General features: G+C 42.9%; 1 protein-coding gene across 1 annotated transcript in view; it reads right to left on the bottom strand.

The window, feature by feature from the left end:
• Positions 1-24413, bottom strand: part of COL11A1 (collagen type XI alpha 1 chain) — a 368205-nt gene extending 343792 nt beyond the window's left edge. Inside the window, exon 1 of the mRNA XM_054980352.1 lies at positions 24374-24413. Within this exon, the coding sequence (XP_054836327.1) occupies positions 24374-24413 (40 nt within the window). The remainder of the gene's footprint in view (positions 1-24373) is intronic.
• Positions 24414-25743: the final 1330 nt, after the last annotated feature.

Genomic DNA, 25743 nt, shown 5'->3' with positions numbered 1-25743 from the left:
AGGGATGAGATTGGAGTGCCCATGGCTACAGAACGCCCCCTTCCCCTCCGTCCCCTGGGTGTCTTCTCCCAACCTGTAACTGCTTTGCAGCTCCATGGTTGGAAGGAAGCCCTGCTGATCAAGGAAAGCTGGGCTTTCATTTGGGTTTCCAGGGCAACAGAAGGAGGGCAGACAGAGCTCAGGCATTCCCCTGGCTCTGTTGCCAGGGGAATAGATTGCTGGCGCCTGAGTGTCTGGATTCCCGAACCAAGCCGAACGCCACAATCCAGGCCTCTCCTGACCGCTGGATCATTCACTGTGGACGATCACGATCCGCCGGGTCATGATCGCGCGATCACCATTTTCGTGGGTTTTTGATGCTCGTAATGCGGTTCATGCCCATCTCTAGTCAGGACTTGGTCAGGTCTTCTCAGGAAGCCATGGGGAGTCAGAAAAGGGCAAGAAAGCAACCTGAAGGTTTGTTTTTGGAGAAGCATTCCCGCCTGGGATCTGGGGGAAACCAATGCAGAAGGCCCAGAAACATGCCTCATTATAAAAAGAGGCTGAGAGAAGATGAGAACTGGACTGAGGTAAGCAAGACTGCTAGAGAGAGTCCCTGAAGGTGGCTGAAAGAGTTTACAAGAAGTAAGGATTCTGGAAACAGAGCTGAATTGAAAGCAGAGGACAGCTGATCCTGGAACAAACTGGAAATAATGTGCAGACGGTACCTAGCCTCAGGTCTGTAAGATCTGTTTTGATCTGAAGGAGTGGGGATGGTTAGGGACCACAAGCAACTACAAATGGCTATATATCATTATCCGAAGAATCAGAAAAAGTTATCAACCTGTCAATCCTGTTCATGTAAACTTCTGTATAACAAAGCTAATGAAAATGAAATGAGAATGATCCACATAGTAAAAAGTCCTAAAAATTATAGCTGATGTGGAGAAATTCAATGTCACTCTGGACCGTATGGCCAGCATCCCTGTAGAAAGGGCACAATGTGCAGCAGAAAGAGAACAATTCTCTGAAATCAATGTGATGTAACAATAGATAATTTTGCATGAATATAATGGCCCATGTGTTTCAGCCTTTCTGTGCTGGCTCAGCAAGACTGAGCACTTCCAGACGATCCCTTTGTAACATAAAAATTGCATAGTTGTTGTTAGTAGGTTGTGGCATGCAGTCCAAATCTTCGTTTGGTCACAGCATCTAAGGAAAGTTCTGAGACTCAATGTTTGGGCCTTAATTCTTAATTTAAGAGCCAGGATAAAATGGCACTTGGTAAAGATTCCCTTCCATAAACGGATCTGCTTCTTTGGACAGAGAAAGCATTCCTTTTGTGATGCATGACGAAACACCCATATACAATCCTTTCCCCCCTCCCAGGGTTGCCAGATCCCCCCAACCTAAAAATTGGAGAAAGAATGTGGGGACTGAGGCTGACTGGTGCAAAGCATGTGCACCAGCATCCAGGTCCAGTGATGTCATTTTTGGCATGACTCCAGGGTTGCTCCAGGGCCAATTCAGTAAAAATCGGCTCCAAACATAGAGATTTTACTGACTCAGCCCTGGTTTTTCCAGTTCAGGCTAGAAATGACATCATTGTTCAGGGACACGGGCGCATGTGCCTGCGTTCCCAGCCTGCATTCTAGCCTTCCTTCCCCCATTCTCCTGCCCACACATTTATTATTTAAATTATAACTCGGAAGGGTTATGTTATCTACAGCAACACTCGAATATGGGAGCACAAATCTAGCCTAACATATTCCTCCCTTCCCAGTTCAGGGAATTATCTGAAAGTATGGTTTTCATATTTAATGTTCTCTCCAACTTCTGCTTTCCACTCTCCAGTTCAAGAGCATACATAAGATGTCATTTGATTTAAAATGTGTTGTAATAGTATGTTCAGTTCAGCCTTAGTCAAATGCAGCACATTGTAAGTAATAACTATTGATCTTTGTGAGGATTCATATTCTTATCTGCATCAAAAGATGCACACAGTAGATACAGCGGAGTCTCTGTGAAAATTACATCTCAGCTGGGTTGCCAGGGCCCTGTTGGAGGAGGGGGCTCCTCTGCCCCCAGCCACTGCCCACTGCCACCATTTACCTGGCTGGTAGTAAGAAAATAGAGGAAGAAAGGGAGAAATAGTGGGGAGGGCGGAAATGGGGGCAACTACATAATGACATCATTTCCTTTGTACCCAGAAATGATGTCAGATTCATCAGTGCAGAAAATATGGTTTCAGACCAAAACCATAGAGGTTGTGCCCCCAAACCGGAACAGTTCAGTGTGCTGACATTGGAAGTGATGTTGTTCCATTACCAGCAACATGACATCATCAGCAAGGGCCTGTGGCAGCAGGTAACTCCCATCACCCACCTCCAGTGGTCTCCCCCTGCCTCCACTAGTTACCAGGAGGTATCTTTCAATCCTGCATTACAGGTATGCCTCTACTATGGTTGCTAGTCTCCAGGTGCGGCCTGGAGAGCTCCCGCAATTACACACCCAGACTAGAGAGATCAGTTCCCCTGGAAAAAATGGCTGCTTTGGAGAGTGGACTCTATGGCATTATACCCCACTAAGGTTTCTCCCCTCCCCAAACCCCACCCTCCCCAGGCTTCACCTACAATTTCACAACCTATAGCTGGCATTAACAATTTGAGATATGCAGATGACACCACATCTCTGGCAAAAAAATAGTGAAGACTTGAAATGACTACTGATGAAGATTAAAGGAGAAAGTGCTAAAGCAGGATTACAGCTGAATGCCAAGAAGACAAAAGTAATGACTACTGATGGGATTACTCAATTTTAAAGTTGAAAATGAGGATATTGAAATTGTTAAAGATTTTCTATTCCTTGTCTCAATCACCAACCAAAAGTGAGATTGCAACCAAGAAATCAGAAGAAGACTGAGACTTGGAAGTGTAGCTGTAAGGGAATGAGAAAAGATCCTTAAGGAATAAGAACGTCTCTTTGGGAACCAAGATCAAAATAATCCAAACGATGGCATTCCCCATTACTATGTACAGATGGTAAGTTGGACAGTGAAGAAAGCTGATAGGAAGAAAATTGATTCATTTGAAATGTGGTGTTGAAAGAGAGTTTTGCAGATAGATGGCCAAAACCACAAATGAGTAGATTCTAGATCAAATCAAGCCTGAATTCTTCCTAGAAGCTAAAATGACAAAACTGAGGCTATCGTACTTTGGTCACATCATGAGAAGACAAGACTCTCTGGAAAAGCCAATAATGCTAGAAAAAGTTGAAGGAAGTAGGAAAAGGAGAAGACCCCAAATGAGAGGGCTTGACTCAATAAAGGAAGACATGTCCTCCAGTTTGCAAGACCTGAGCATGGCTGTTAATGATAGGTCTTTCAGTCATAGGGTCATATGCTGGAAGTGACTTGATGGCATATAACGCATACAGTGCAGACAACCATAGGATCTATATTGGCTGTGTATATGGAAGCCTATTTTCTCAGGAACAACTCACTGCTGGATGAGGGAATATATTTTATCTGTAAAGAGTCATGAAGGAGCCTTTCAGACAGCGTAATTTCATGCGACAGGTAAAATCTGCTGAGATAGCTGTCAGAACAGTAGTTCTTCGAGAAAACATAGGCCAATTTATTTTAAAATATGTTTATGGGTGTCTACAATAAACAATAAAGAAGTTGAATGACATAGGACTCAGACTTTCAGACTAATGACAAATTAGTCTTTTCATCCCTGCTTCTCTTTTCACCTTGTTTTAGAATCAATGTTTTATTCCACTAAGGAGTAATTCATAAAAACTGTTTAATACCATGAATAAAAAGGATGAAAATGATTTTCTGTTGATATAAAAAGCTTTTTAGAGAGAAATATGACTGGAGGAGGAATAATTGTTAACATTAGCATCAGTCTGTCAAGGTACAGATAAACTAATTTACTTAAAAATAGGCTGATAGTATTTTGGCATTCCCATTCGCATAAAGGAAATTCTACTTTTTTAGACAGTATTTTTTAAAAAAAGAAAAACCATCTTTATCTTTAAATGGTGTCAATAAACTAACACGCTGTTTACCTTCCCCACTTACTTTCTGTAGTTTAAATGGATGTAACAATTATATATGTGTGTGTGTATTGGCAGGCCTCATAAAACACCTCATGGAGAATGGACTCGAAGACTGACACACAGTTAATTCATTTGAGTGCTGCTCTGGCTCAACCCAGGGTCTCTCTCGCTTCTGAAACAAGAGTTCTGTTATGGAGCCAAAGAAATGGCTCCCTCAGCTCAGGCTGGCTGAGTTTACATTATCGTCAGCCCAGACTGCTTTACAACCAATAATTCTTTCAGGCTGTATACAGTGGTCCCTTTTTTCAGAAGGGCTGATTGTATTTGACCATCCATTCAACCTATGCTTCATATATAAGTGTGGCTGGTGGTGCCAAATGTGGCAAGTTGGTCATTACAGCACTTTGATAGCGCTCTTTTTACACAGCCAAAGCAAACATTATCAAACTCCACAATTATGGATTACCAGCCTGACCTAACCATTCAAACACAACATCCTGAGGCATAACATAGTCATTTTGATGCACAAAGGCAGAATTTAGCATATCACAGTCATATCATTATGTACACTTCTGGCAGCAACACATCGCAATCATAAAGAAAAAAAAGGATACTGGAAAATCAAAGGGAAGCTTTAAAAAAAGGGTGCACATTTATTGATGACATCTGCACACTATAACTGCCTACTGCTTATAATGTTATCAGAGACTTTTCAGATATTACACCTATATATAGATGCATAGATAATTCCAATATACACACTTGCCATTTTGTCTGAACCAGGACAATGCACAGACTTTGCTTGCACATACAGCTTCAGTTTGTGCAAACCGGCTTCTGTACATGTACTGCATGGTACATTAAAAACACACACACTTTCTCCTGTTCAGACAACATGGTAACCATATATTTTGGGAGCATTATGGGCAGTGCATGTCCCCAACAGATACAATTGCCAGGCTTCCAGTAAATGTGGATGTCGCATCTGAAAATGGCTCCTCCTGAGAGTAACTATTAAATCACTGACTCACATAAATATCAGCATTGTTTAGGTACTTCCAACACAGATGGAAAGCTGAAATTTGAAACACAAATAGTTCTAGTTAACCTGGTTACTAGAAAAGTCTAAAACTGGGCATTTTCTTTTTGCAGGTATGAAACATGTTTTATAAAAACAATCAATGCTGCCCTCCTTCAATGCATAGACAGGAGAATATGTTAAGTGATGAAAATCCTGCTTTTACACACTTGAACTAGCTTTGCTGTCCCTCTTATATAGCTCTTGCATCCAGATGCTACTGGCACATTATGAATCTATGGAAATTCAGCTATGGAAATTTGGGGGGTAGAAACTAGGCAGGATTTGGTGATGTGAGGGACTTAAAGTAGGGGTTACCAGGGCTGTTTCCACACTACTCACCTTCTTCCGGAACGGGGCGCAACATCACAAAAAACTGCAGAAGAGAGCATCTTCTCGTGCAAGTTTTGCACAACGTTGTGCAAAACTCGCATGAGAAGATGCTATCTTCCGTGTTTTTTTCGTGACGTTGCACCCCGTTCCGGCAGAAGGTGAGTAGTGTGGAAACGGCCCAGGTCACTGATGAGGACAGGGGATCCCCACCCCCAGCTCATTTCCTGCCACTGCTCTGAATGGTGGTGGGAGAAAAATAAAATTTAAAAATGTCCATTGGGCCTACAGCATGTAATCACCGTTGGAGGTTTTCTGGACATGACATGACATCATCACTGACAGCCACCCTCCCATCTCCTCATCACCACCACCCTAATTTCCTGCAGGTTGCCAAGTTAGATCTGGCAACTGGTAGGAGGGGTAGGGTGAGGACATGGGAAAGCAGAGTGAGCTTATTTTTCCCCTACTGCCACTTGAAGCAGTAGCAGGCAGGGGATCCCCTGCTCCAACCAGGGAGTTAGCAGAACTACAACCCTAGTATAAAGCCATACAGTCCACCCTGCAAAACGCCCATTTTCTCCAAAAGAACTGATCTCTATAGTCTAGAAATCAGTTGTATTTCCAGCAGATATTTAGACTCCAGTTGGAGGTTGGAAACTTTATGTAGAAATAACTAGCCATAGGGAGAGATGTTTAAAATCGCAGGTTAGATCTATCTCTGTTGCCGTTCCTGTCCCCATCTTGCATAGGCTTCCCTATGGCCGGCAATTTCCTGGGGGTTTGCCCCATTGCTCACCGATCACTGGCAATCAGCGGGAGGTTGCAAACCTCCCCCCACCCAGCAATTTCCAACTCAGGGAAGTGCGCACTGGGGGCACTCCCAGTGGGATGTGGTAATGTCATGCCAGCTGCAGGCATGCTTCAGTGCTTCACTGTGGCCAAGTTTGTCCCCAAATGGGCTGAATTTGCTTCTCGTGATGCATGTGGCCAGTGTGATGATGTCAATTTCTGGAAGTAACATCATCACGTAAGCACCGGAAAGACTACAGGGAAGCATGAGGTAAGTGACAGGTCCTCCCTCCCACTGGGAGGGTATAAGGACCTAGCAACCATAATCTTGCACTATCATTTTTTGTAATTTTCTGATGGAAATTTAAAAAATTTCAGCCTTCCAAACTGAATCTTGAGGTCAGTCTAATAGCAGCAGCGGGAAACTATATCTAGGCAAAACTGGATTTCTAATTGCAAATCAGTCATCCTGTTTAATAAGGTCTCCTCCAGTGCTAGATAAAGTTTTGCAACAGTAAGATTTTGTTGCTCTTGAAGGGAAGCAAAAACTTGCAAAAAGGGCTAGCCAAAAGTAGAAGTGACCCCTATTTGGCCTAAAATTGCCAAGGTTAGGATTCAACTCAAAATTGGGGCCTTGTGTTATGAACTCAACCTTGCATTATGAACCAGTTGGAACTCACTGGTTCTCAACAGATCTTAGTAGCTTTGCTCACTGCTTGGAAAATTTCTTCACCAGCCCTAGGCCAAATCCATACTTCCCTACCTTCCGCTTTTCATGTGCATTAATCGTGCTGGATTCTATCCCGCAATGTCCCAATCTGTGTTCACATCCCTTCTCTTACTGCTGCTGCCTCGCGCTATACTTCATCCGCATCCCTGGTAGAATCGAACAATACGGGGCCGGTTTAGATCCGACGTCACTGATGACGACATCACGTTCATTTTTTTTTCATTTTTTCATCAGATTTCCGCTATAGTGTTTTTTTTGCTAAATTGCTGTGGCGAGGCCACACCCCTATGATGCCTGTGATTGGTTAATGTTATTCTATCCCCTTCTTATTTGAAATCCATTGGACCATTATTCTGGCAGGCTAATTTGAACTGATATTTAAGGTGGGGGTGATCCATACTCTCCAAACGGGCAGACTAATTATTTGACACTTGAATGTAATGTTAGAATGACGGGTTTCTGCTATAACGGTAATTTCAACAGTTAATTTTTTTTTTTTAACAGCCGCTGATATTTCCAACTGTTCGGCATCCTAAAAATGACACGGAAATGGAAATGACGCCACCCCTTGATGTCTCCGTGGGGATTTTGGAGCACCCCGATTAAGATTTATGGCTGGGATTGTGCAACAATGTTGGGAAAGTCCCCTTTAAAAAGGGGGGAGGGAAGGGCGGGCAGGCAGGCATGCTGCGGAGAGAGTGGAAAAGCTTGATAATTGCACGGCAAAGAGGGAAGGTGTTCCAGAAAGGCTTCAAACACAGAAGTGGGGTGGTTTGAAGGGGGCGGTCTCCTTGTGAAATGCTTCTATTTTTCCACATTCATACACATTGTGTGAGAACCGCACAAGAGAAGCATTTGAACGCATGACAAATTCATCTGAGGCGCAACGCGAAAGACACGAGAGAATGGCAGGATTAAGGTAAGAGTATGTGAACAGCCCTCCAAGAAGCGAATAATGGGTGGGAAAAAAGCAGAAAACTTGAGACGTGTAGATTTGGCCAATGTCTCCAACAACGTGTCAGTATATTCTGTGGTTCTAGGTTCTAAGCAAAAATGTATATCTGTAATGCCCATCCCCTAGTTTTTCTTTTAAAAAAATCTTTTTTAAAAATTCCTCTGGTAGTCTCCAAAAGCAGGAACCACTATATCCCAGTAGCAGAATTTCAGTATATATGCAATTCTGAGCAAATCTAAGCAAAGCCGAACTCTGACAAACTGCAGAATAGATTTTTTGAATAATAGCTCTGGAGAATTAAAATAGCTATTGCATGATGCCTGTTTTTCTGGACCATTGCAAAATCCCAGCATGATTCCATATATCAACTTTATGAATGATTCCCCCCGCCCATAAAGCCCAAGTTGCATTGCTCATTATATGTTTGCTGTTCATGACCAACACTTAAAGCAGTATTTGTTCTGTGCGCTCCAAATTGCCACATGCAACACCTGTTACAAGTGTTATTGTTTTTGCTCTTGGTATTTAGATGGTTTGTTTGGCAGAGAGGGAGGAAGAATGGAGACAGCTGGTTCTTTAAACTCTCCACTGGTTTACTTAACATTGCAACTAAACAGGCAGAGACCCAAAGGCCAAAAGGTCATACTACCCTTTAGGAGTAGAGGGTACCATGGCCCCAAAAGCTGTTTTCTCCCACCCAGTAAACACATAGCCATTTCAGAGGGACTAAGATTTCAGCTGGGTGGTGATTAGACATATGGCAAACATCCTGGGGAGGGGGAGAAAGAAACCCACACAGAGCTGGGAAAATATGGATAAAAGTTAGAAGGCCTGATCCAAAGTCTGTTACTTTCCATGGAAAGATTCCTACTTACTTTTTCCATTTTGGCCAGCTTTCAGAATGAACATAAGGGAAAAAAAATCCGTTCCACCTGAACTTCTGTAAGAATCACAAAACAAAAACGATTTATCACTGAAAGCTGATCAAGACATCTCAGGCAACAAGCCCAACCATGGAATTAGGAGAGACTCATGAGAGAACTGAGTAAGAGGAAAGAAGCCTTGCTGTGGGTAGTAGTAAATTCTGAGGGAATCAAGTCAAAAGGGTGATATCATTTAGATGAAAACAACTCTTTTGGTCAAGGGGAAGAAAAGAAAACAGTAGCTAGGGTTGCCAGTTCTGGGGTGGGAAATACCTGGAAATTTGAGGGTGGAGCCTGCTGAGGGCAGAGTTTGGGAAACGGAGGGACCAACAGGGTAGAATGCCATAGTGTACATCATTTTCTCCACAGGAACTGATAATAACAACATTTGATTTATATACTGCCCTTCAGGGCAACTTAACACCCATTCGGAGCACTTTACAAAGTATGTTATTATTATCCCCACAGCAATAATCACCCTGTGAGGTGGGTGAGTCTGAGAGAGCTCCAGAGAGCTGTGACTGACCCAAGGTCACTCAGCTGGCTTCAAGTGGAGGAGTGGGGAATCAAACCTGGTTCTCCAGATTAGAGTCCCACTGCTCTTAACTACTAGACCAAACTGGTGCTCTGTAGTGTGAAGATCAATTGTAATTCCAGGAGATTTCCAGCTTCCACTCGGACTCTGAAAACCCTACTGGCAATCCTACTAGTAGATTCAGAAGTGTTTGAGAAAGAATTCTCTCATTTTATTTTTTTTATAAGAACATAATAGTTCTAAGACTTGCAATATCGGGACATAAGTGCTTGGATGGAGTTGGCCAGGACTTCACTCTTTCTGAGTCACACAAGCAGTGCTGCAGATACATTACACGTACAGCTGCACAAACCTTTAGTATTGGGATGACAGACTTCTAATAGCTATAGCATGCCTCCTCTTATATAAATACAAAGCTTCTTTATTGCAGTGTGTTATATTGGGAAAGAAAGTGATCCTTTTGCCATAGATGAGAATGACTTAATGCTTCTGTTATATTTTCCTTCTCTTATACATTTATATAGAATGCAAAATAACTCACACATGTCTACAGTTTAGCATACTGCTTCTTATAAGACTTTTTATACCATCAGACAAAGGAATGCAAAATATATGCCTCTAACAGAGGGGTAGGCAATCTCTGTCACATAGGCCAAACTACAGTAGCCAGATCTGGATTAGGAAATTCCTGGAGATTTGGGGGGTGGAGCCAATAGAGGGTGGGGTTTGGGGAGGGGAAGGGCCTCCGTTCAACCTCTTGAGGCCTACAGAAAGGGTTGCCAACTTCCAGGTGGTAGCTGGAGATCTCCCAGAAATACAAATAATCTCCAGGCCACAGAGATCAGTTCCCCCAGAGAAATGGCTGCTTTGGAGGGTAGACTCTATGGAATTATACTCTGCTGAGGTCTCAACTCTTCCCAAATCCCATCCTCTCCAGGCTCTACCCCCCAAAATCTCCAGGAATTTTCCCGCTTGGAATTGGCAGCCCTATCTACAGGCCATTCTGTTTCCTAAATCCCTAGCCCCCAAATGTTTTGAGCCTGTGGGTGACTTTGTAATTCTGACACAGTGTGGTAGGTGTAACCACAAATAGTTACCATGGAAGGCAGAGCCACACACATATACAGAGGAAGTCCAAGTACAGGGGACAAGAGGAGTAATGTTTAAAAATACACTAGGAAAGAATAGTGAGAGACAGAATAAAAGTAATTCTTTAGTAGCAGCTGCTGCCAAAACGATGTCATTTTAATCTGCACAGCCAATCAGATCTTGAATAGCCAAACAGAAGCTTTGCTGGGTAAAAGCCACACACTTTCTAAAAACACTTGGCAGGCACCAGGAAAGGTGTTGGTGGGAGCCATGGCACTCATGGGCACCACACTGGCAACTTTAAACAAAATCTCTTGAATACTGACAATTATACTCTACCTTTGACTGTGGTACCATAAACCTTATATGTCTGATTTTTTAAAAAATTTAAGTTAGAGCACTAGAATTATACCAGCATCATTTTGTAACATGAATAGATGCACATTCCACATAGCTATTAATAAAACATACATCTACCATGAAGTACTGAAGAATGGTTTCAGGGCTAAGGGATTCCAGAAGTAGGAGAATTAGAGTTGCCAGTTTAATTCTGGTGGGGGTGGGGGCCATTCCCAGCCTCCACCGTCTGCCACCACTCACCTGACTGGTGGAGGGAAAAGTCACGGGAACCAGCCTCGCAGGGCATGTTCCCAGCATGGCGGGACAACGTCACTCCCAGGAGTGATGTCATCACACAGACCCTGGGAGTCTGTTTGGGCCCCAAACAAATCATGGGAGCACTCCTGGGGCCTGCATGATGACATCACTCCCGGAAGTGACATTATCGTGCACTGGAAGTGTGCATGAGGATATCTAAGAGGTAAGTGCTGGATCTCCCACCAGCTGGGAGGGTAAGGGGACCTGACACTCCTAAGGAGAATAGTGCCATATGTTCAACCAGTTCCCAATGATGTTAAACCACTGATGTTATTAAATGCTGTAGCCTGCAAATCTTCAGCCTGAATAGTGTGTCATAGAACAGTGTTTTGTACAAGAGTAACCAGAATATACCGTGTCTGGTTCCATTGATAGTTTGTTCTATCTTATCTTACCCATGTCATATGGGTATTTTTCCTGCTATTGTGTTTTCCCTTGCTGTGCTGTGATCTCCCTGAAACCTGGTCTGACCTTTTCCAGAAAGATCACAATCAAAGTGCCTTTGGATAACCCTGAGGATTGAAAGGACTTTGCCAGTCCCACTTAAACGTCAATTACCAAAGTCAACCTGTTCTTCAGTTCACCAAGGCCATTCACAAGGCAACAGTGAAGACAGTGGTCATATTTAGTTTCCCAAGATGTTCATACAGACTACCTTTAAGATTTTTTTTTAAAAAAATGCAGGATTGTGGTGGTTTGAAACTTTTTTTAGCACTTATAAGCTGTGGAAATTGACTTGAAAACTGCCTGCAAAACTTCAGAATAAGAGCTGCGTACCTGTCCTTCCCATACAATCTTCAACTTAAAAACTCACTCTATTATGTGTCATCCATGACACTTTCTGCCCTAAAACTGCTCCTTGGGAAATTATTCAAACCAAAAGAGGCTATCAAAGATGCTCACCCACCCAAACTTGCCAAAAAACACAAATGAGCACTGATGCAGTGAACTAAATTCTTCACACAATGTTCACAAAAATAATTCAGTGAATTTGAAAGTAATATACAAGAGTGGTTCACTCTTGTATATTACTTTCAAATTCACTAAATTATTTTTGTGAACATTGTGTGAAGAATTTAGTTCACTGCATCCTTGGGAAATTATGGCATGTTTGTTTTACAGGAACAAATGATGAAGAACCAGGATGCAGGTTCAGGATGTATGTGTAGCTTTCCCAGAGGATCCTAAGGTAAAATAGATCTCACAGGTTTCTGGGGGATAGATGCACTATCTGCCTGCTGAGGCTTGGGTCTTAGGACAGGAATTGGTGCATGGTAGTGCAGGAATAAACTGGAGAGTTGGTCAGGCTTTAGTAATGCCTGGCAGGGCAGAGAATAAAGTTTGGCAGTGTAGCATGTTAGGCATGGAGGTTGAAGAGTCAAAGTTATTAGCAAAAGTTCAAGCCATGTGGGTTTTTAGCACTTTCGGTGTACGATGTACTTTATTAAACTTTGGGGTTTTATATATATATATATAAAATTGAATTTTAACAGGGTCAGGACAGGGAGGGGCATGGGAAGGGGAAAGGGGGGATAGGAGGGGGAAATCAACAAACGTGCTAAATAGTCTGCTTGCAAGATTACTTGATACTACAAACAGGTAGACTGTGATGATTAAAACAAATTATATTCTTTAACAGAATTATATAAATGTATGTATTGTTAGTGTGTCATGTTTAGAATTGGTGTTTTTTCTTATTCTCTATGTTTATTGTTTATTATGTTATAGTGTATAGTTTATACACTAAAATTTTAAAATTTTAAAAAGGGAAAAAATCAAATTATATTCGAGCCTTTATATCCTTAATATACTCATGTTTTTGTGCTTATTTTTAACCCAATCATAGAATGGAAGTCCTCTTCCATTTGCCCTTTCAATATTGAGGTCAATTTGTCCATTTCTGCACTCTCCATAACCTTCACCGCTAGTTCTTCTTGAGTAGGCATTATTTGACATTTCCAATAATATGCTAATAGAATTCTAGCTGCCGTTACTGCATGTAACATATTTCTGATCCTTACTAACATATACTTACTACAGTATCCTTACTCCTTATTATAACATATTCCGGATCCTTACTAAATTCATCTGGAATGCAATTCAACAAAAACAACTCAGGTTTAAAAGGTACTGGTATCTGTAGAATTGTTTGGACCATTGTATGTGCCATTACCCAAAATGTATGTATATCTTGACAAGTCCACCACATGTGATAAAATGTTCCTGTATGTTTTCCACATTTCCAACATCTATTAGACATATTCTTGTATGTACTTTATTAAACTTTGATGTGTTTTATTAAACTTTGAATGGTAAGGAAGCATAATGATGAGTCCTGAGAAAAACAATCTGCTCCCTTTCTTTTGGCCTTCATCCAGAGATTTTATACCTTTGCCTTGAAACTATGAGAAGGAAATTAAAACTTTGAAACATCAGGTCAGATTAGGCTTGCTAGGTGCCCCTCTGTGGCAGGCAAATTTCCAGTGGTTTGATCCTCCACCCAAGATCACTAGTGATTGGTGGGAGGAGGCAGGCTGCCCAGTGATATCCCACTACAGGCAGCCAGCCCGGGCAAATGGCCACACGTGCACCTCTACACCTTGTGCAATGGCATTGCTTTTGGTTACACTGAAAGTACAGCATCATGTACGGTGCAATTATTTAAGAATCAGACCCAAATGCAACAAAAAAGAATTGGCTGCGGCATGAAGTGCTTTCGGTCTCCTGCCCCCTGTGTAATTATGTCACTTCTAGAAGTTACATCATTGTATGAAGGGCAGGAGTGTGCGTGCAGGACTCTCCAACTAAGTGCCTGTTCCCCTCCAGTGCCCTCCGCCTGACCTCCCAGCGGTTGCCAGGGAGGCCTTAGCTCAAACCCTGAAATCTGGCAACCTATGTTGGTGTGAACCTTCCTAAACTTCAAGAAAGAAGCTGGAGTAGTGTTTGTTTCTTTAAAAACAGTAACTTCATATTTTAAAATCCATCCATTTGTAAGTGGGTTGCCATCCTTTGTAGATACAGAGATTCAAGTAATTATTACAGTGTACTTGAGGTTCTTTTTCATGGATTGTAACAAATATGATACAGTATTCTGGCAGAATAAATGTAAATAAGTCTCAAATAATCAAGGCCAGATCTCACTATTAGGCCATAAAAACTAAGGATGGGACAGCTGTTAAATAACAACTTACTTAAAGAACATACCTTCATCAACAACCACGATAGCCAGACCTTGTGCATCCAGACAATAATAGTAAATACATTTTTTCATACCATTCCTTCCTCAAATGTGCAACATCTAAATCTCATTCAACAGAAAAGAGCCTAAACAGATCTAAGTGAAATTATATGCCTTATTTTCAGTTTGGAAGGCTGCCTGCCCAACATGCTTCTTGTGTTTAATGCTCGTAGTTAGCAAAGCACACCATGACTTTTCTATTAACAAAAAAGCATGTCTGCTTTTAATGACTTTGAGGCTTTCAACAAGTAATGCTAGAAATTGCCTAGTAAAAAGCTGGGCTTGAACTGGGAGCTCTTCAAGTCAGACATGGGTCCTCTACTTCATAGCACTAAGGCTGCTAGTAAAAGGAGGGAACTCCTACAGTTCCATCCAAGATCCTATCCATAGAATGGTCTCAGCTCTGGAATCACAGGTTACAAAAGAGCCAAACCTGTGCTAGTGCCTGCTATAAAGTTCCCAGGTCTGCTGCTCTCCCTTATTCTGGGCAATAAGTTGTGGAAGGAGGCCAAAGGGTTATCTGACATATTGGCCACTGTGGCTACCATAAAAAACAGTAGAAGCAATGGAAGTAGTAGCTGCTGCTGAACTGCTGCTTGGCGATAACTCTCATGCCTTGCACTTGTGCCTTGTGCCAGTGGTCTAAGGCTTGCTTGTCTATCCCGGGTACCCCAAGTACCATTTAAAGTCCAGACAGACAATATGGTATCGTGGTTAGAATGTTGGACTAGATAGACCCAGGTTCAAATCCTGAATAAAATAGAAGCTTGCTGTTACATAAACCTAAGCTACCTCACAGGGTTGTCATGAGGATAAAATGGAGGAGATCTCCATCGAGAGAAAGATGGAGGTATAAATGAAGAAAATAAATAAATAAATCCATCCATATGTACAAACAAATGGATCATTGTGGTGTAGTGGCTAGGATCTGAATGACCCAGGCTGGAATCCCTGCTCTGCTATGGAAGCTTACTGTGTGAGCTTGGGTCAGTCACTGTCTCTCAGCCTTGCCTACCTCATAAGCCTATTGTTAGGAGGATGAAATGGAAGAGGAGGAGAACAGAGTTGTAAACCTCTTCAGGTCCCTATTGGAGATAAAAGAGGAGTATAAGTATCTACAAAAATAAAAGAGACTATTCATGGCTTGTTTGCTTACTTCTGGTTAATTTTTTATGTGAGGTCACCATAGACATGTTCGCATTAGCAATAAAAATAGAGGTGGAAGTGACATGAAGCCATTCACATTGTTCAAGTTGATCTAGGTATTGTGTGTGCTTGTAGCTGCTTCTGCTTTCCAGGTAAGAAGTGGATGACAGACAATTCTATGATTCCATCAGACAGTTGATGCTTTTAATTTACTCAGACAACGAGTCTGATATTGCCAACTCTTCCATCATTTTCTGCTTTCCCTTCACTGCGAGTATCACGATGACTGTGAGTATCACAGAAAATCAACACTGGTAAATCCTCTCTCACAGAGAGAGGGGGCGGGAGGGGGAACAACTGGCAGAGAAATACAGTGTCTGGGATGATTGCTTCCATAGCTAACCGTGACACAAAATAGAGATGATATGTTACAGTGTTCTTGGCTTCAAACCAATCAGCAGTTTTGTCTTGAGTCCCATTCTACTAACATAGCAGAAAAAATACATTGTGAACTCTTCTAGTTGTCAAAACATGACAGGGGGCTAAAATCTGCTTATGGTATTCATTCAGGTAGAGAGGTATATGAGTCTGCTCTCATGGGACCTGAGGTAAGCAATAGCTGAGATGAAAAAAGTCTTGTGGCACTTTAAAAACTAAAACTTTTTTTTAAAATCCAGCACAATTTTTCATGGACTAGAACTCAGTCTGATGAGGTAGTGAGACTTCATGAAGCAGGCGATGAAAATGGCAAAAATCAGGATCAAAGGGCCAAGAAATGCAGGACCAACTGGATGAGATGGAATTATGTAAAACTCAAATATAATCAATAAAAGTGCATTCATACTTTGGTTAATTCTAATTATATAGTGTCTTCTTCGTCGTCTTTTTCTTTAATATTCTTTTCCTGGAGAACAGTATCTCAGAAACAATGATTTATTTTCAAAGTTAGCTACTTGACTTTTTAAAAGGCAGTATGTCAAAATCAATTTGCAATTTTAAAAAATTCAGTGGCATCTATCCTGCACTGAAAAGTCTGAAGCCAGCCTCCAATATAAGCACCCTTCTTCCAACTTAAGTGGCTCTTTATTTGGTGGCTGAAAAAGGACTCGATTGTATTATTTATTTAGACATAGCTCATCACAGGGTTTCAGGACAGGTAATGAAGTCATGTTAATTATTTTACACTGCCCCTCTCTTTCTGCTAGCTACTGGAAGCTAATTTGACTAAAAATGTCTTACAGCATTTCAAAAATAAGTTAAGGCTCAGTCTTTGGTAGTTTCTAGGAGTGAATTAATGAATAGTTTCAGTATTGAAAGGCAGAAAGCAAGTACTCAGCTGTTTACTTCATTTATACTCTGCCTTCTTGCAATATGCACGAAGGTGTATGAGAAGAGAAATTTACCATGTTTGTAGTAATGATAAAATGATAGTAATGATAAAAAAAATCCTCTTGTGCAGTATGCCGGCTGCCTGTATTGACTCACACATTGCATTCCCTCGTTGCAGAGACAAGAGTCCCATACATTCAGCACTTTTAAGAGATTAGAAAAATAGAGCCTTGAGCCTCTGTCCTATGGATCAGCTATTTCACTGCTTTTGAAGAACTGATTGGCGTCTAATACTATTTGGCACTAGGTTTTCCAAACTACATGTTCCTCTTGCTGGGTGTGTGATTCCAGCCAATTGGGGATCACATGGGAAACTTGATGACATTACTATGCCATTAAACAATTAGATTTGGTGATATCACAGCTAATTTAGCACAAAGATTGCCTTCACTCTGAACAGGAACAAGCGAGCACTTAGAACCCTACTTGAAGCTTTCCTTTGAAATACTATCAAAAGTTGATTTTTGTGTGTACGGAGAAGCAAAAATAATCACACGAAAAAGCACCTCAATTTCAGCTCAGCTATCCTTGAGTCCATAAGGCCCCTAGTGGACTGGGTCCAGCATATCTACGGGACCGCTTCTTACTACATATGCCCCGGAGGGTGCTTTGATCAGCTGGAAAAAATCTGCTGGTGATTCCCGGCCCCCAGGAGGCTCACCTGGCCTCGAACAGGACCAAGGTCTTTTCGGTCCTGGCACCAACCTGGTGGAACACTCTGTCTGCAGAAACTCAGGCCCAACCAGACATACTATCCTTTCGTCAGGCCTGTAAGATGGAGTTGTTCCACCAAGCATATGGCTGAGGTGGGGTGTAGGGTGCCTCCCTGCTAGCCTCCTGTCCAGAGGGGTATTGTGACCCCCCCCTCTGAGCTTTCCATTAGACTGGCTGCTCTCTCCACCTCCCACCCCTTGAATGTTAATGGGGCAGGGCATATTTTGGGGACCACCACCTGAGTAATATTGTTGTATGAACTGAGTTTTATCATTGTATGAACTGTTTTAATGTGTTTTAACCTGGTTTTTACTCCACTGTAAGTCCACCATGGGGAGAGCGGACAAAAAATCGAATAAATGAAATGAAAATTGTTTTAAAAATAATACAAATGCTCCAATTCTGGAGGCACCACATGAGCAACTTGGTTCAGCTTCAAGTTGAGCAGCACCTATGGTATTTTCAGCACCACAAGCTCAGCTTGCTCTTGAACCACTAGTGATCCTCAAGGGCAGCAGCCCCCACCCTCGGAACTTTCCAGGTAACTTACGGAATCAGCCTGTCCATGGTGCTCATGCATTACTGTGCATTGCTAAAACACCACATGAGGAATCTTGATACAATAGTACATAAAGAAGCATTGCTTCCTGCTTTTACTCTCCTGTAATTTCATTATGATACCATGCAGCCTATTAGATTTGAATATGCAATACCGGAGGAAGCAAATTTAGAATGAGGACACTATGGCATCTTAGAAGTAAAAGAAAAAGGAAATCATGGAACATAGCAACAGTGGGGTGCATGTAGCCATGACAACATGAACGGGAGGTAGAATGGCAAAAAAAATTAGCAGAGGGTGGTTTAATAAAACTTGAAACACTTTCAATGTAAATTGTGAATAAACTAGATATATATGGGGTGCTTGGTTCCAAAGGAAGTGGAAAGTGTAAGCAGGACATTGATTGTAGCATCCCTGTACAACTCTCTCTGAAAAGTCTGGATATAAACAAAACATCGTAATGGAGAACTCCTAATGCATTAGTTCTACCTTCTGATATGACCAGATAATTCAGCACATCAGAATGATTCCTCTATATTCATCTCAAGATCTCAAGGCTCAAGATCTTTACATATTTTAGTATATCAAATACGTAGATATACATTTTTATCTGTTACTGAAAATTCTCCTTTTCTTCCATATTCATAGGATGTGTGAATATTTGAACAGAAACAGAATCCTTACAGACCAATATTCTATATGATGTGTTGGGCTGGCTTACTTTGTGTTGTCATGCTACCCTCTGCTACAATGCAAAATTACTGTTCCTAGTTTAGATCTTTGTACCCCCCCGCTATATTTTCAGACTTTCCAAGTAATCACTATATATTGGACTACATGTACATCAGACTTCAGCTTTCTGGATGATATAGAAGTACCTTACCCATTTTAAGGTATAATTTTTGCCTACCATCTCTAGGAAGAAACTTAAATGTTTCTTCTTTTCCCACCATCATAGTATTAGTGTGTTAGGTGTGTACCAAATTTCAGTTTTGCTTTGACGTCTTTAATCATGTGTGTACAACATGATGCTGCTGTTTTGAGGCAAAACTGTACAACTGTCCCACCTCTAATAATCATGCTGTTCTGAGTTGTGTAGCAGTTTTCAACTTCCCTCATTTGGAGGTGAGAATTGCTTTAAGAAGGTAGTGCAAGGAAGCTGATAAGACATGCAAAGGACAACAGCTTGAAATGCTAGCATTTCGTTCAGTGACTGAAGAAAATATCACAAGCTATTTTGTTGATACTGGGGAAACAAATGTCCATATTTAAGGTGTTCAGGAACCTTAGTTTTCCAGTAAATACGATAATCTATGAATACAGATACTACTGCCACTTTTACAAGTGAGACTGCTTCTAAAAGGGGAACTACACAATACAAATGACAAGTTACGCAAGATTGTGCAAGTAAACAAACTTACATGTTTTCTTATTAGCCTTCTGTGCATTTGCTCACACAGTCACACATTTCTCAATCTCACGAGTTTTATCCCAGATTCTCTGAAACTGGAAGATTGCATCCCATGTTGCACCTTGTCTTGCACATGTGGATGGGAAGGGGAGGGCAGCTTGCTTGCTTTTTGTCAGCTGCCACCACGTGAACTCACTCCTCCATGCACAGCCATGCCAGGGTTGCTTTGCTAGAGGGCAGCGCAGCAGATGGACTGGACAGGTACTGGAGCTTGCAGTTCCCTCCCTGCTCACTTGCTTGTTAGTTTCCCCACTAACACAGCCTGCAGCTGACAATATGACAAAAGAACATACACAAACATGGGAAAGGTTTTTTACTCATCTCTCCCTGTGTGTAGTGTGCCTAATTGAGGAGGGCCCGTCTGCTTTGGAGTGATTACTTCCATACTCTGCCCATTGTCAGGCAGGAGGCATAGGTCATTAAAATTTAAACACCTCCTCCTAGCCAGAGGCAGGAGCCTTTGCCTTGAGCCTAAAGGAAAGTGCCAAAGTGCTCTTGGCCTGTGGCTCTTAGCCTGGGGGGTTGCGTCTGGACACCCTGTAAGGTTCCCCCCTACTTTTTTATATATAGTCTTCCCTTTTGTGTTGCCACTTTTGCTCTCAGGAGATATTAGATCAGGGTTTTTGAGGCCAGGGTTCCTCATAGGAAGCAGCATCATGCAGTCTCTGATCACGCTCTCAACTTCATTCCAACAACAACCAATTGAGAGTAGAGATGGGCACGAACTGAAATACGAACCAAAGTTCATGATGAACTGGGCCAGTTCGTGGTTTGCGAACTGGTAGTTCATCAGACCCCATTTCTGATGAACCTCCACAAACTTTAGGCTGGTTCATTTGGTTCATTTTTTGGTCCATCACTGCAGACAGCCTGGCACCGATCAATCAGTTTCCTAGGCAACAGGGGATGGACTTCCTGCAGACCTTCTGCTAGCCCAGACATGACGTTCTGCTGACCCGGAAGTGATGATTTGCTGACCTGGATGTGACATTTTCATGAACCAAATGAGCCGGATCACAAACCAGGGCAGGTTCATGAAAGTTCATGGTTTATGGTTCGTGAAATATGATGAACCACGAACTGCATGGTTCATTTTTTTCCAGTTCGTGCCCATCTCTAATCGAAAGGTAACCGATGAAAGGGGGGAGGTGATCAAGTAAGCTATTCCATGGAATAGCAGGGATTTTAAAAATTGTGGGAAAGAAAAGTCATGTTAGACAACAAAATGAAAGTGGTTAGTGGCCGCTACAGCTTTTAACAGAACTGGGAGGATACAGTAGAGAAGCGATAATAATACAAGTGAGTCAGAGCAGTTGCACCACTGTCTTTTCAACATGAATAAAAAGTATGACACGAACACCATGGGAGAGAGAAGCATAAACAGAACAAAACTGACATTGTGCTAATGACTCTATAGTTGCGAGCTGAAATGCAAATGCAACCACACACCCAGAAATCCTGTGAAATTGGCAGACATATGCTGTGCTCGGGGGAAAGCCAGCATGTGAATGTAAGACAATACATAAATTTGTTTACTTGCACAAACTCACATAACTCGTCTCCCTTAGTTCCCCTCTAAGATGGGAAGCAAGGAATCATACCTAGGATCAGTTAAGAGGTTAAACATGTCAAATTATAGTACAATGAGTTCAGCCATGAACTGCAAAATCAAAAGCTTTCAAACTCCTTTCCTGGAGTCTGAAAGGGTTGAGTGACAAGGCAGCTATGGAAGATTTATTGTTACTCATTCCTTTTGCTACTAGAGCTTTTTCATTACCTCCCACCTAACTATTAAATTACAATTGTTTTGGTATTAGGACGGACCTTGCTATGAATAGAATGAAGTACGGCAGGATCCTTTAATAAGTGAAAAGGAAATGTTTGGCATTCTTGACTGTATATTGAGACCAAACTAAGGATTCTGGCATTTATTATTCAACTCTTCCTTTCTGCTCTAGTGGAGTCTCAAAGATGGAAACAAATTATTTTTCACCAATTGGTATATTCTATGCAAAGTTACTCCAATAATTCTTCATCGAATTGCTGTCACAAGAGGTTCCTCTACAATAAATAATAGTGGACCCCATCTCTTGCCCCTGCTTACATCTTTCCCTGGCACAGTTTTATGAGAGTATAGCCTGTATGTAGACTGTGTTCACAGGTGTGCTTCTGCTCATACAGGAAGATAGCGTGATTCCACTGATCTGTCCAGCACTGCATGTGAACTGTTTGTGAACCATAGACAATGTTCAATAATCCTCTGCAATATGCAAGAGTTTCTCAGGAAACAAGTCTATGTGGAAAGGGTCCTCTGAAACTAAGAAATCTAAGAATCACTGATTGATGTAAAATCAAAAAGAGTCCAATAGCACCTTTAAGACTAACCAATTTTATTGTAGCATAAGCTTTCAAGAATCAAGTTCTCTTCGTCAGATGCATGATACAGAGACTCTGTATCATGCATCTGACGAAGAGAACTTGATTCTCGAAAGCTTATGCTACAATAAAATTGGTTAGTCTTAAAGGTGCTACTGGACTCTTTTTGATTTTGCTACCACAGACTAACACGGCTAACTCCTCTGCATGATTGATGTAAGAAGTTTATAAATCTATTTTCACATGATGGAACACAAGGGATGTACAAATATACCCCTTTCAGTGTGGTAAAGTGGTAAGAATGTCACACTAGAATCTGGGAGACAGGTTTGAATCCCCACTCCGCCATGGAAACGTGATTATGGACCAATCACTCATTTTCAGCCTAACCTACCTCACGGGGTTGCAACTGTGATGATAAAATGGAGGTGAGAACAATGCTGAATGCCAATTTGCATCCCCACTGAGGAGTATAAACTTTTTGTTCTGCCTGTTGTGATGAAACACAAAATGGCACAAAAATGAGTTAAAGTCACACAAGGGAAACATGAAAATGAAGCAGGGGTTTTAGAGCTAAAAGGGTGTGGCTGCAAAATTAACTAGCTTCCCTATGGATCACCTGTGGGTCCATGCAGAAACTCGTTAAAAATGATGCTATTTATCTATATAAGGATAGACCCTTCATCATGCAATCCTAAACAGAGTTAATACCCTTCTAAGTCCACAGTATTAGCTCTGTTTAGGACTGCACTATCAGGAACTGATCTCACTAATGTGTTGAAGCCAAATGAGAAAACTAATTATAACAGAGTATAAAAACCTAGTCAGTCAAAAAGGATTAAGGCATTTTAAAAATGGTGAGCATATGCAATAACATGGATCCATTCCAGACACCTCAGTAGATACTTGCATTTATGAAAAGAGTGATAAATCACTAGCCGAAGAGGTCAGAGATCTGTAGCACCTTCCTAAGGGAGCTATTATTTATTTTTAGGTACACCCTAGCCAAACCAGAGTCATTTGAACCAATAGTGATGTTAAATTATGGCCCTTAAGTCAAGACTCTCTGGCAAGAACTTCTGCCTGATTAAGACTGCTATGAATAGACATTAGGCACTCCAAGCAGTTGTATTTCATGGTTTGAGACAAAGGCAGCATTAGTTCTGTTTGTCTTCTAAATTCTTCAGAGGGATAAAAAGACATGCTAGCAAATGAAATGGCAAGATATCCTATCCTTTCAGATTAACCCTAGTGGCAGGAGGGAGTATAGAGGCCAGAGGCATAAAGTGTCTTAGTAAGGATGTCACGGACAATAAGTCTTTCCCTGAAGGAAATATATATCCTTAAAAGACAAAGCCAGCTAATGCATTACATTCTACACATGATGGGGTATGAGAGTGAGCTTCCACTGAACTGCTTATGGGGCTACTTGGTGTAGGGGGTATACTTGGTCTGGGCTCAAGCTTAAAGGGACCCTCAAAAAAAAGGCAGGGAAAATTTTTGTTAAATAAAAAAAATAAAATTATGTATCACTCTTTTGTGTGTGGCTTACTTTGTTTTCACAAGTCATGCTTTCTAAATTTTTTATTATGGATAGGAGGCTCAAAAGTTGGAAGCAGCCCAGGTCTCTCCAGACCTCCGAGAACCCACACCACAGTGTGTGTATACATTAGGAGGCACTGGATTATACAATCCATCCACCACAAAATAGCAGTGGAGGGATTAGTGGGTGATGCTTACAAATATATAAAAGGCCTCAGTTCACAATAAACATTCTACACTGGGCATTGTTGAACCTGAGGCTTTACAGCACTTACCCAGCTGCTGCATGCAGCTTAGCTGGGTGCTGGTATTTGCACCCACGGCTGGAGGAGGGGGCAGAGCTTTCCCGGGCATCCGGGTCTTTGGCTGGTGGGCGGAGACAGGAGCCTTAGCAGGCGTCTCCGCCCTCCAGCAGCAGTCCCTTCCACGAGATCGGCTGGGAAGGACGTGTATTGCACGCTCCCAGCGATCCGTGAAGGGGGCGAGGACGAGCGGTCGTCTCCCGGCTAGGAGAGCGGCGGTTTTCGGTGGCGCATCCCTCCGCCCGTCTCCTTTGTCCGGGAGCCTTTTTGGAGCGCTGGGGCCAGCTTCGTTCAACGTCAATTGCCCCGGCGTGGGCGTTGGTCGCGCCGCTTGTCTCGGCGGCTCGGTTTGCGCCACGTTCCGCGGCTTTAATTTTACTTCGGGGAGGAGGGGGGAGTTTTCTGGCCGCTTCTTAGTTGACGCGGCCGGCGCGGGTCCCGGGGGGCTTCGGGCAGCCTGGTTGCGCCGCGGCTGCTGCCTTCGGGGGCCTTCCCCCTTTTACCTTCTTGGGGGACGCCATCTTCTCTTCGCGTGGCCGCCATTTTGCCTCTGCAGGCAGTTGGGCTGTCGCCGCGCCACCCCCCCCCCCCGGTGGTTTGTGCTTTCCGGCTTAACTGCTGCAGGGCGAGGGGCGGGAAAAGCTTCCTCCTCTTTAACTTGCCAGTGGCCATTTTGAGGCTTGCCCCTGTGGTTTTTGCTGGGGGCAGGCCGGCTTTCTCTTGGCCTCACTAATATTTTGGGAGCATTGCAGCCATCATTGGGGAAGTGGCTCAGGTGTGCTGAGTGATCCCATACTTGATCCTGTGGGGCCTTAGGGCACATATACTGTCTATTTAGATGGCCTCTAAGAAAGGCAAGGGCCCTTCCAAGGGCAAGCAGCCTGCTAAGAGACAGCCTCCTAAAAGGGTTCCAGTGGCGGTTTCTTCCTCTGATGATGAGGGGGAGAAAAATTTCCATTTCGAAATCCTGAAACGCCTTGAGGCATTAGAGAAGGCTAAGGGCGGTGATGTTGGTGCTGCAGAGGTGCAGAAGCGCTCTAGGCCGGTAAGAGCTGCTTCCAAGTCAGCTTTTTGGATGGAGGTTTTAAAGCGAATTTCTGCCCTTGAGTCTGCAGCTGGAGCGGTTGGAGCTGGACCCAGTCAAGAGATGGAAGCCGAGCCGTCTGAGGATGCTGCTGTGGCTGTGGTGGAGCCAGGTGATCTAGGTGACGTGGAACAGGTGGCTGTGGCCGTACAGCCTGCCAGTGTGGAGGGTAAGTCCCCCCTGCCTGCTCAGGCATGCACATGGCCATGGGGGCCCTGGGGTCAGGCCGCTGCCTCCGGGTCCCCAGGTCTTGTTATACCTTCACATACACAGAACGCACCCACTCAGCCTGCAGCAGGTTATCTGGGATGGCCTGGGTTACCCCCGGTTGGGGCCCCTACGGCTGTGGGGGGTTATCCTCAGCTGCCGTGGGGGGTTAGTGAGGGGCAGCCTACTGGTGCCCAGTCAGCTATGGGTCAGTTTATACCTTATTCTTCTTGGGGGTTCCCTCCTTATGGTATGTCTCCTTACGGAATGGTTCCTTACCGCGCTTTGCCCTTTGGCGACACGGCGCTTCCCTTGGGTGATCATCTCACCCAGGCAACAAGGGACAAGATTGTCAAAGGGGAATATGTCGATGTCTTCAGCCTTCTCTTCAGGGATCTGGAGAAGAAGGACAAGGAAGACTTGGACGATAGGGATAAGGAAAAGATTAAGCGGAGGAAAGTGGACTGCAACTGGCACAACTGGCTGCCGGGTTTTCTTATTTACGCGGGGGTGCTTGGCAGGGCCCAGCCTTTACGGGCCGTGGCACTATTCCAGTACCTGAATATAATTTACCGCGGGTAC

This window comes from Eublepharis macularius, chromosome 5 (assembly GCF_028583425.1).
Source record: "Eublepharis macularius isolate TG4126 chromosome 5, MPM_Emac_v1.0, whole genome shotgun sequence".
Lineage (NCBI taxonomy): Eukaryota > Metazoa > Chordata > Lepidosauria > Squamata > Eublepharidae > Eublepharis > Eublepharis macularius.
The sequence above is the reverse complement of the archived record's forward strand: the minus strand, read 5'-3'. Positions and strand labels throughout refer to the sequence as shown.